Source organism: Mandrillus leucophaeus, unplaced genomic scaffold, assembly GCF_000951045.1.
Source record: "Mandrillus leucophaeus isolate KB7577 unplaced genomic scaffold, Mleu.le_1.0 Scaffold220, whole genome shotgun sequence".
NCBI lineage: Eukaryota > Metazoa > Chordata > Mammalia > Primates > Cercopithecidae > Mandrillus > Mandrillus leucophaeus.
Window position 1 is genome coordinate 695,304 of NW_012102255.1, and position 11,942 is coordinate 707,245.

The 11,942-nt window shown below is 44.4% G+C and overlaps 2 protein-coding genes across 6 annotated transcripts in view; one reads left to right on the plus strand and one right to left on the minus strand.

Annotated features, from left to right (window-relative positions):
• SDCCAG8 (serologically defined colon cancer antigen 8) overlaps nucleotides 1–2,461 on the plus strand; it is a 247,714-nt gene extending 245,253 nt beyond the window's left edge. For all 4 annotated transcript variants that reach the window (XM_011981160.1, XM_011981162.1, XM_011981163.1 and 1 more), the window contains one exon: nucleotides 2,128–2,461. In XM_011981160.1, the coding sequence (XP_011836550.1) occupies nucleotides 2,128–2,157 (30 nt within the window). In that variant the 3' untranslated portion in view covers nucleotides 2,158–2,461. The remainder of the gene's footprint in view (nucleotides 1–2,127) is intronic.
• The window catches only part of AKT3 (v-akt murine thymoma viral oncogene homolog 3), a 363,232-nt gene continuing 353,385 nt past the window's right edge, over nucleotides 2,096–11,942 (minus strand). The window contains exon 14 of one of the 2 annotated variants that reach the window (XM_011981159.1): nucleotides 2,096–2,158. In XM_011981159.1, coding sequence (XP_011836549.1) covers nucleotides 2,115–2,158 — 44 coding nt within the window. In that variant the 3' untranslated portion in view covers nucleotides 2,096–2,114. Of the gene's footprint in view, nucleotides 2,159–4,103; nucleotides 7,658–11,942 lie in introns of those variants that run through there. The other variant, XM_011981158.1, reaches the window with a different exon arrangement.

An 11,942-nucleotide genomic window follows, 5' to 3' on the forward strand; every position in this document is an offset into this window, starting at 1 on the left:
GGGGGGGTGTGTTTTCTACCCAAAATTCAATTCTTTTTTTCATTTTTTTTTTTAAGAGACACGGTCACGCTTTGTCACCCAGGCTGCAGTGCGGTGGCACGATCATAGCTCACTGCAGCCTTGAATTCTGGGCTACAGCAATCCTCCTGCGTCAGCCTTTTGAGTCCCTGGGACTACAGGTGTGCACCACCACACGTGGCTAATTTTTACAATTTTTCTGTAGAGATGAGGTCTTGCTCTGTTGCCCAGGCTGGTCTCCAACTCCTGGACTCAAGCGATCCTATTGCCTCAGCCTCCCAAAGCGCTGGGATTACAGGTGAAAGCCACTGTGCTCAGCTGAGAGTTGGGCTGTTTTTCTTTTGAAGTGTTATCTGTTGGGATTTATGCTTACCCTTTTTGTATTCAGAGTCATCCTAGCATTTCTAAGGTTAGGAAGCCACTGTGTCAAGAGCAAGGCCACCAGGCCACCTGCCCTACGTGGCCAGTCCATGGAGCAGGGGTGGAGGGCCATTCAAATCAGTCATTTAGCAGGACTGTGCTGGGTCAGTTCGATCCGCTGGCCTGGAAGGCAGGTCAGCTTGGTGCAAACCATGTGTCTGACCATCAGATTGCATTGGTGGCAGTCTCTGCTGTGAGTATCGCACTGAGGATAGAAGGGAGTCCCCTCTGCAATGGCAGGGCTCTAGGGCATAGCGCACGGGGTGGACTCCCCATGGGCCACTCAGAAAGGGCCTGGAGAACAAGGCACCCTGTGGGCCCAGGAAATAGTCCACCTGGCTCCACAGGCTGCGAAGGCTGTGCGCATCGGATGGCAGGTTTACCAGGAGGAGTGAGGCCTCCTGCCAGAGCCCCACCTGCATTCAGCCCGAGGCCAGGCCCCCCAGCTACTCTAACTACCCTGCTGAGACCCCCCCACTACTCACAGACCCGTTCAAGAAAAAGCTGTCCTCAGGGCCTCTCACACACTGGGAAATCTACTTGAAATGGAAACATTACTTTTTCTCATTTCTTGTAAAAGGCAACGGGCTGATGTTCATATATTTCTCTTGAATGCAGATTCGGTTTCACTCATTGTCCTGTCTTGGAAATCCCCACATAATGACGGCTTAAAGTAGGTTGACAGAGTCCTCCCTTGGAGTCTAGCTTGGAAAATCCTCACTGGGGAGGGGCAGGCCCACTTCTCTTTTTGGCAGATGGTTCCTAACTACGGAGGGACCAGATTGGGCGCCTGGCCCAGCAGTGCGCGCCAGTGTAACTGATGCGGAAACCGGGATTTGGAAAACACCGTCTTGGCTTTCCCTGGACTTTACACTCTAGAGGGCGAGGACTGTGGCCCAGTCACCTTCCCACACAGTGCAGAGCAGAAACTCCAGCCATGTTGTGTGGAACAGAACCATTTCCAATGGCTTCCGACTCTAGTTCCTGACGTAGTTTAAACTAATTTGGGCAGCCATGGCAGCAGAGGCCAGGAACAGTATTCAATACTTCCTGAACTTGCGATTCTCCCCCAACCCAGTTCGCATGAAGCAGCTTTGGAACATTTGTATCTGTGTAAAACTGAGAGACCTCAGTACACCCAGTCCCCTCTTCCAACACATGGGAGGTTCGAGGGTTCCATGTGAAAATACTTTTTATATGTTACAGTAAATCATTTGCAGCTATAAATCTGGAGATGTTTCAGCTTGTTTTGTTTCAGGAGGAATTTCTTAGGGGCACTTGGCCTACACCCTGTTTTTCTTCTAGAATTACCTGCTGTAAGGTCTGAAAAATTTTCAGTAAACAGATTCTGGCACAAATCAATGTGTCCTTTCCTGGAGAGGGGAAGAGATGGCTCTCTGGCCATGTCCTAACACCAGCCTGTCCTTATTGAAGAGGCACGAGTGTCTGTAGTCTAGGTTGTTTTCCAATTTAACCCACTAAACCAGTTAACCTCATTTCGTATGTGACAAGGGCTTTGATGTGGACAAGATGAGGCACAAACTTTTCATATAATTTCCACATTTTTAGCGACAGGTTTTTTTCCTCCAACAGTTTTCATCATAAAAGGTGACTAAACCAGCAAATGAGAAGACAAATCACATTGAAGAACATGAGCTATTGAAACTTACTTTTTATTATTTTTTCCAGTTACCCAGCATGCCACAATCTGATTGCTGACCTGGATGGAACAGAGTGAAATAAATGATTTACAAAGAGATATTTACATTCATCTGATTTAGACTGAATATGCCACAACGCACCACGACCTTCCCCGGGTGACACCGCCTCAGCCTGCAGGGGCTGGTCCTCCTCAGCACGTGCGCCATCGCTGCACGCAGCCGGGCTGGAGCTGGAGTCTGACTCCAGATGAGCAGAGCTCCTGGTGTATGTTTTCAGAAATGGCTTGAAGTTACGTGTTTCAATCTGCTCATTCGTATGCTAGGTTATACATATGATTTTCAATAAATGAACTTTTTAAAGACTTGAGTTGTAATGTTTCCTTTTTATCTTGTAGTGATGAACAAAACACACCAAAAAGGCACATATTTTAACTAGGCCAAAGTATATTAAGGACCAAACTTTTTTTCCTGCCATTCATTTTTCTTTTCATGATCTATATATCATCCTTCACCTTTAATCAATGTCCCATCAGACTCCATTTTATTTATTGTCCTAATTTGTGTACAATCAATCAATCAGGAGACACCAGGAAGCACTATGCATTACTCTTTCCATTCTGTTAAACAACGAAAACAGACAAAAAAGCATCTTTGGCTCGGTGGTGTCAGATTTTTTTCTTCAATATGCAGTATTTGAGAGGAGCCTAAAAACGTACTTAGTGAAATTAGAAAATTTACTTAGAGTATATCAAATATCTGTACACAGATAATTATTTGTCTAAAATAGTATTTCTACTATACACAGTTAAGCCCTCAAATGCTTGAAAGTAATAAAAATGGACACTGGACATACTGTGTTGTATCTGAGAATGACAAACACTAAAGGCAAGGCTGCAGTTGGGACAGGTCCCTGACCTTCGGCTACCCTGCTTGGCCAGCGAGCCGTCATCCTCATCCCCATCTCAACACAGAGCGGATGTCACCACACGCTCAGCCTTGCCTCTCGGAAGTGGTGTGGACTAGGCTTTGGAGGCGGTGGCATGATCTACACACACAGACCATTCGAATCTCTTGAGCGTGTAAAAGGCTCAAGCCTGAAACAGTAGAACTTCTATTCAGATTCAGAAGTTTTTCATCAAATGTGCTAGACATAAAGGCTGTCACATAAGATATTTTAATTGTCCTTAATTCTGTTTTAGATATACTGTGAATAAATTATACAATATTCTAAAAATAGCACCTTTAAAGAATTATAGAGGTCACTTTATTTTAGCCTCCTGGATCTGTCAACCCCAGTGGTTTTGAGAGAAGAGCACATGTGAGAATGCTCTCAAATTTGGCTGTGTGACGTACACATACGCGCTTGACTCACTCTGGTCCCAAAAGCCATTCCTCTGTCTGGCTTCATCACAGGAGCAAAGCCAAGTTTCTACAATAGTAGCTTTATGAGGTAAAATCAGAAAAAGGCCCCATCCAGAATGATTCAACGTGAAGTCAGACTGCAGTCCAGCCGTCCTACCCATCTACATCACCCGTGTCGAAGTTTGTTAATTTGCCATGACATGTTAGAAATACACTCTAAGAAAGGAAGTATGCAGAGCAGTACATTATCAGGAAGACATTAATGACAAGCTACATTCCTTCAGATTCTGGGTCCAAACCATGTGTTGTATAGATGATGAGGGTCTGAATGTCTCCAAGGTCTGAGACCTCCTCCATCCCTGGCTTCACAGAACATCCGTCCTAAATCCAGTGCTGAGAGTCAGCGTCTCCCCTCGGAAGCAGCCCTTCATCAAAGTTTGCGTAACCGCACTACCACCATTCCACTGAAGTAAAAAGGATCCCCTATGTGTGCTGGAGCTACAAGGAATTTGTATATTTTCCTGTCACATTTTATACAAGGTAGGTTAATACCAGCTGGGGCTATTAAAAATCTGTTTTCATTAAAGAAGATCTAATTTGGGGGGATTATAGAACCACATCCAACAACAATAAACAGAGAAGTAGCAGATTGACATAGTGCTTTATTTAAGCTGTCTGCACGAAGGAAAATCATGTTCATCCCTATCATATACGTGTAAAAATACTAAGGATGTACAGTGTACAAAAACAGTTTCTCCTAGTTATTTCACATCCTCGTGGGCCATATACTTAAGGAAATAGACAGTTTTAGTATGACCAACAGTAAGAGTAATACAGTTTCTTGGGTTTATAGTTGCATCTGCTTAAAATCCTTAACCAGATGACTAGATCTTGCACAGATCTAATGAAAGAACTAGCAAGGTCAAGAAATGTCACAAACTATAAAGCTACAGGGAGGTAATTCAATTACCAATTTAGAGGTTTTCTTTTTATTTAAATAAATACTTTACATTTCATGCTTGCCTGTAATGCACTACCAGGAGCAAGATGAGGAAATTCTACTGTGGACAGTACAAACAGTAGCAGCAAAGTGTGTACGCTGAGGTGTAATATAGAGACCCTGCAGTTAGTAAGGAAGGCCCTTACTTTTGTCCTCTAGGAGAAGCAAGTGGCCCCTGCAAGAACAGTCAGCTTGAAGAAGCTGGAAATCAGGGATGGGAAATGGAAAACAATACTTGAATAATGCTATGTAATTAGTGTAGAAAGCAAAGCTGAGCGTGACCCTGCCAACAATCCAAGCAGAAATGGCCAATTTCCTCCAAGATGGCTGCATTATGACAAGAAGTCAAGCTTCATGACAGTTAGTATGGGCTGGAGTCTGCGAAGTATGAACTGTATTCTCATAGAATGATTCCAGGTTTCAGGGTGTTCCACCTGCCAGAACCCAAAACTACAACTATGGGCGACACAAGGGAAGTTTTAGAAATCTCCCTGTACACACATTTCTGGTTTGCTATTATTCCTCCATGGCAGCTGACAGATCTGGAAGTGAAAATAGGGGATTCTCAAAATCGAAGCCAAGAAGACACGTTGTGTGACCCCCGTGGAGTCTCAGAGGCTGGAATGGAAGTGACCGAGCCCCAGGCGTGGCTGGGGACTGAGAGCCAGTGTGAGGAGTGGCCCGACTGGGGCAATGTCAGTGCCAGTCATTACACTTTAGGAAGTGTCCTTGGCCAAGGTCACGGGAATCACTTTAAGATCTGGGGGAAAAAACCAAAACAACACAAAGCTATGTGCTTAGTGCACGGCGCCATGCTTTCCCTCCAGAGGAGTGAGTGCTCTGAACATCAGCCAGTCTCAGCTTTCTGCTCCTCCTCTCACCTGTTTCTTTCTTATATAATGGATGCAAGACAACTTAAAGAACATACCTTCTAGTCTACTTTTTTGTCAAAATGAAACATTCAACATAATTCCAAGTGAAAAAAAAAATTAACTGTGTGTAAGTAAGAATGAACTACCATTTACTGTAACTTCCTACTCAATACTAAGGACGAACTTCACTCAGGTAGAAATATGAAAAATAAGGATAACATTGATGTCTGAATATGTCTTAGCTGCCTTAGTAAAATGCCCTTTAACCCCCGTCAGTCCCAGTGGCCCACCCACTGCCAGCAGTGGTTTCATAGCTATAAATCCACACTTCCAGCGTCAAGAGGCTAAGACATCTGCATATGAATATGATTCATCCTACTTAGAAAGTCACTTGCTCTTTCATACAACGCAATCATAATACTGCATCATGCTGTCGTCTTCCATTTGGGAGCTGTCAGAGAGTTTAACTAAAATCCATTTCCATGATCACTCCACGGAGTGGGTGGCCTTCTGCTTGCCGCAAGAATGGCCCCAGCCCCTAGGACTTCATAGGCTGCTTTGGAAATTGTCAGCTCCTAGCACCAAAGGGTTTAATCTGAAGATCATCATTAATGAAGGAGAAAGATGAGGTTTGCATACATGCCCCGTTTCAGTGAGAAATGTTGGAATCTGGGGACATGAGTATATACAGAAAAAGAAAAGCTGGAGGTGTTCTCTTTTTTTGTTGTTTTTTCCCTGATGGCTTAATTCAGTGATAAATGTACCATGATCCCAAGAAACACACCAGGTTCTTAGCCTTCACTGCCCACTTCCTAAATCCTCAAGATGTGTTCATTTTGCCATGTAAAGATCATTTCTTATCATCACTCAGGTCTCAATTTTCTTCATTACTTTTTGTTGCCAGGTCATCATAATGTTTCAATTCTTCAATGAGCAAACGTCAACAGCTATTTGTTTCATTAACCCCTTGGCATGGATAGTTGGGGATTTTCTCATTTTCAGTACCAAGGGGTTAAATGACAGCATCTCTTCTCCCAAAGCCAAATTCTAACCAATATATTCCATTTCAGAGCCTTACCGTTTTTTAACAGAGGAGAAAAAGTGCATGATTCTCATCAGCGTGTACAATCCTTGCACATGGGTCAAAAGAAACTGCAGTAAGTCTATTTTATATAGGTTGGAGCTGCGTTTGCTGACATGACATACAATTCTCATCACTAAAAAATAAATACTACTGCAATATAAACAAAATCATAAAAGGACATTCAAAGTTTTAACATCTGAGAAAAAGCTAATTCACGTAGAACTGAAAGTAAAAAATTAAATAAGGCAAACACCTGTTTACCTTGGTGTACAAATTTTGGTGAAAAGCAGTATCATTATACCTGTCTACATTCTTCAGCCATCAGAGGTGATAAATGTCAAGAAGGAAAAAAGGTTTCCAAGCACGGGGGAAAGATGCTCTCTGGCGCAAACTGTTTCATAAGACCCTGTAAGTGACCTTGGCTGTGCATGTGCCTTCGTTTCTTGGTAGAACAGTGTTCACTGGCTCATGATTGCCCGGGAGTCTCGACATCCACATGTGATATGGGCTTCTTCTACAGTATCCACCAGGAATTTAAAAATATATATCTATATATCTATATATCCCAACAGTTGTTCAGTCCTACCAAATGCTTCCTAATCAATTCCAGCCACAGCTTAGTGATATATACCTACTTCACGCATGGATCTGATGTGCTTTACATATGCACGCCACCACCCTTCCACAATTGCTTGTTCTGAATTGATAAACTATATCTTCTTAGTCTAGTTAGATTTTCTCTTCTAGAAAGTTAAAAAATGTACCTAGAATCAGTGTATCTCCTTTAGCCTTCACTGAGGGAAAAACTCAAAGATCAAAAGATGACAATTGGTGCACAAATGGACAATGGTGGGCTCATGACTTCCAAAGGCTGGAAAATTACTTCTGAAAGTTGCTATAATAGTAAGACAGTAGCAGCAACAGCATGAGACCTTAGACTGAGATACAATTTCATGCAAAAACAAAAACTGGAGTGTATTTGCGTGTATGTGTGTTTTCATGAGGGTGAAAGGTGGCGAGGGGTGAAGACCCTTGGCTGGTCTGGGATGTCGGAAGGTGCCCCTGCTATGTGTAAGAGCTAGGACTGGTGATGTCCAGGAATCATTTTCAGTAATAAATTGAAGATGACAGTGAAGTAGCAGAATGAAAGAGACTTATTCTCGTCCACTTGCAGAGTAGGAAAACTGAGGGAAATGCGGCCGCCTCTCATTGTCCATGCAGTCCATACCATCCTCATCATCTGTGGGCAGGAAACAGCTATTTTAATTTTACATTTATTTTTTGCAACATTATCTCTGGTCTCTGTTTTGTAAACTCTGAACATAGGAAAGATGAACAGAGGCAATAGCTCCTATAAACTTGTGTTTATCGATAAGCTATACAGTGCTTATACTTCCAAAATCATCTGATTTTCATAAATACATAGTCTACAAAGAAATAATCCTGTACAATCATCTCTAAGACATCAAAATTTCAAGACTCAACTCAGTGAAACAGTGAAAACAATGGTATTGAAGAAAACAGAAGTGTTTAAGAAGGAGCAGTCTTCAGTGACCTTTCGTTTCATGTAACCACATACATCAAAATTACAAGTCAGTGAAACCCACAGCATCCAAAGTCTGTAGAGAATCCATCATCAAATGTCTTCAAGTGCTTGTATTTTTTCTGTGTGAGGCTTTCAGTGCAATTGTAAAATAAAGCTTCCTATGAAATGTTATTCAACATCTAACATCTGGCTTAACTCACCTTTCCCAATTTCCCTATGTGAAAACTTTAGCATGAAGGGGCTAAGTGAAAGAAAAAGAGGGAAGGATGTCAACGTCTGAGGCCTGGCTCATCAGGAAACAACCGAAGAGACTTGAAAGGCATCAAAACAGGCCGCTTACACTCACAGTGTTCCTCCTCTCAGCTTTCCTGGTTTTCTCTATTTCAAAGATCACAGATGATCAGCACCCTCTTCTCAGAAGTGTCCTGTGGTGACAGTCCTGTGCTGTCGGAAGCTCTTCCGGATATGTGGCCACACGGTCAGCCACTCAGTCAACATGCACTCCCACACATCTGCTCTGGGCTGAGCACCCATCAGGCCCATGGACCGCGGCACTCTGAACAAAGTTCCCAAGGACCCCCCGGACTCACAGTCTCCTGGGGGAGCTGCTCCACTTTCAGCCCCCCGTCCTCTCCTCTAAGCTTAATTATATGCTGTCCTGCAATGGAAATCAGTGAATCTTCCCAATACTCAACCCTTTTCTCTTCAAGCAAAGTAATTCAGTTTCCTCAAACCCATATAGGAAGTACATTACCAATTTTTTAAAAATATTCTAACCTCTCCAGGGAGCATCAGCTGGACGTGGGTGTAAACAAAGCAAGCATATAGGCCAGATCCCACTGCACTGAGGCTCTGACTCTGTCACCCTGAAGAGGAGGATGCTCGGCCTTTGTCTGAAGAATAAACACTTCCATTCTTGTCTCACTGTTTTTCTTTTCTGTATCCCATTCTTAATGCAGAAGATTCTAAGAAATGGGATTCAAGCTGGCATTAGCCCAAATATTTGACCTCTACTGTATCAGAAGATATCCTTGCATTAGGTAAGATTTGGGGCTCCCTGCTCTGTGGAAGACACTGAACTCGGAGGCCCTCTCTCCTGCAGCAAATAGACCACTGGAACTGCAGTCGGCATTGCTAGAAGGTATTGAGGTTTGGGGAAATCTCTACCTCCTTATAAAGTTATTGGTTCCAATATTTGTACCAAGCAAGTCACATGCATCTTTTAGATCAAATACCTTCAGCAGTTTTTTTAGCTACAGTAGAAACGGAAGGAGCTGGGAATGATGGTGTATCCGTGGTTGAGCCACAGAGTATAAACACTCTCTAGAGAATACAGGCAGCTAAAACCTTCATGGTCAGATTCTGACATGTGCCAATCACATTTCAAATAAACCATTTTCCTCACCAACAGCTTTATTTTGCTCAGTGTTTCTGCACAGCAAACATGCAGCTGGCTCTGGACAGCAGTGGGGAGCCTGGTGCTTGTCCTGCTCAGCCAGGAAGGGCAGGAGAGCTGCCTGGGCTCCTGGGGCCATGACCAGGACTCACTCTAGCCCGGCGAGGTTCAGCATCCAGGTTAGCCAGACGCTCCACAGGGGCAGGTGCTGTGGACACTCTTTTGGAAGAGGAGGGACTCTTGCTGGGTGTCAGCTAAGAATTGAGAGAGAGCCTTCACTCTCACTTCAGTAACACATTCCTCGCAATTCTGAATCTAGGAAATTTCACAGATATCCCTGAGGGCTCCAATCCTTGATATTCTTTAAAGCCAATGATCCCCCTCCATCATTCCAGCCCTTTTCTGTTGGCAGGCTTGGTAACAATGAGGTGTGAACATCTGATCATGGCCCTAAAAGAGTTGAGAGCCTGGGCAGGATGGTGGGAGGGGAGCTGGAGGAAGTGGCAGCTGACTCTGAGTCGGAGCCTGTCAATGTACACAAGTTAGTTCCTGCTGTGAGAGGCTGTGCATAGGGAATAGTGATGATAATGAGCATGAACTATGTTTTTCAAAAACACTTATCTGGAAAAAGAAGACCATGATCAACTCTACATGAGGAACATCAGTTGCCTGATTTTCTTAGAACATTTAACAAACGTCATTATATGGCAGTAAAAGTGACCAGATCTCAAAGAAACCCTCTTTTTCTGTAAGGGGAAGGCAGAGGACCATCAATGGCAATAACGAAAGATGACACATTCCCAAATCTGTTCCATTGTTAATGCCAGTGAGGACAATCTGGCATGCCACTGCAGCTGTTTGTAGAAAATGGGACATTTTGCCTTTCTAACTGCTGATGTGTTCTGAACAGTAACTGTACTCTGTTTTATACAAGCAAGGTGGCAAGTGGGAAGACAACTGCTAACGACGGTGCTACCTTGGACTTGGACCAACGAAACCCCTGTGTGTTAGCAGTTAGGGAGCTGCAATGGTTTCTTACCAATTAAACTATTCAAAGCAGCAAGAAAAAGGTTATGTTCAATGTAATCACCGTTTTAAGGTTTCACTGATTCTCATTTTTATCTGCCCCTTAAGGGAATCTAGGATGGATCCAGGAACTGTCAAACTAAAAACACCGCACCTTTGCCCTAGAACAACCCAGAAGCTGCAGGTCACCACCATCGAGGCTGCTCCCCTAAGACAGGAGGCCCAGGGCCCCGTGGCCCCCAGTGCGGAGCGCTGCGCGGTGCTGAGCCACACACACAGACAGCAGGAGCGGCTGCTGAACAGAGGTGCCTGCAGATGCGTCGATGCTGGTCTTTGCCTGGGCACACTCTGCTGAGCTCTGTCATCTGACTTTCCTTTCTACAGAGGTCCTGAATCGGGAAAAACACAGGAAGTCCACAGCGCCCTCCCCACCCCTCAATTGTGGGGTGCCCTGTCAGACACAGATGACACTGCTGGGCTCTCGTTGCCATCCTGTCCGGGGCCCAGGGGCAGGGCAGGACCACACCCCATTTCTGACACCCACAAAAGCCAGACTTTTCTTTAAAGACAGAGTCTTGCACGGTTGCCCAGACTGGAGGGCAGGGTTGTGATCTCAGCTCACTGCAGCTTCCGCCTCCTGGGTTCAAGCGCTTCTCCTGCCTCAGCCTCCCGAGTGGCTGGAATCACAGGCATGCGGCCCCACGCCTGGCTAATTTTTGTATTTTTTGTGGAGAGGGGGTTTTACCATGTTGGCCAGGCTCGTCTCAGGCTCCTCCTGACCTCAGGTGAGGCGTGCACCACTGTGCCTACACAAAAAGCCAGACTTCCGTGGGCCGACAATTGCAGGCGGATTTTGATAACCATCTTGGAAGTTACTACACTGTACAGGCTTCGTAGGTATCTCTGTCTCAATCTAGAAGTGAACCTAGGATCATTTAAAGACACCAAGGTTGTAGGGCTTTTACAGCATGGCCCATGTCTGAAAGGACGTATGTTATTTAATAATGGAGTTGCTGTTACTGGTAAAATATGACATGCCAGGAAAAACATTCCTGATGGCTTTTATATTGCTCATTAATGAAGCCAAGGAACTAGGTTCAAATTATGTTCTAGAAACTGTGCTGGGGGACTTCTAACACTTTCTAACATTTCAGTCTCATTTTAGAAGTCCTAGAAATTGAGCAATAAAATGCAAACTAACGACAAATTCTCATCAGGACAAGTGCCCCGTGGGTGTGGTGTAAGGAATAAGGCAGGTAAGATGAATTTCGCAGAGATTCTGGTCCTTGAAAGCTAGGGCTTTGAAATTCAAGTCAATCATGAAAAAATAACTAAGAGGCATATACAACAGTTTCTAATTGACCTTATTTGTAACCAAATCCATTTTGATTTGCTCTGGTCTTTCCAGTCCCACATTTCCGAGCACAGCATTAGTTGGCCCTGTCCGCCGGCCCTCCACTATGCCAGCCCTCCACTACGCCAGCCCTCCACTACGCCAGCCCTCCACTACGCCAGCCCTCCACTACGCCAGCCCTCCACTACGCCAGCCCTCCACTA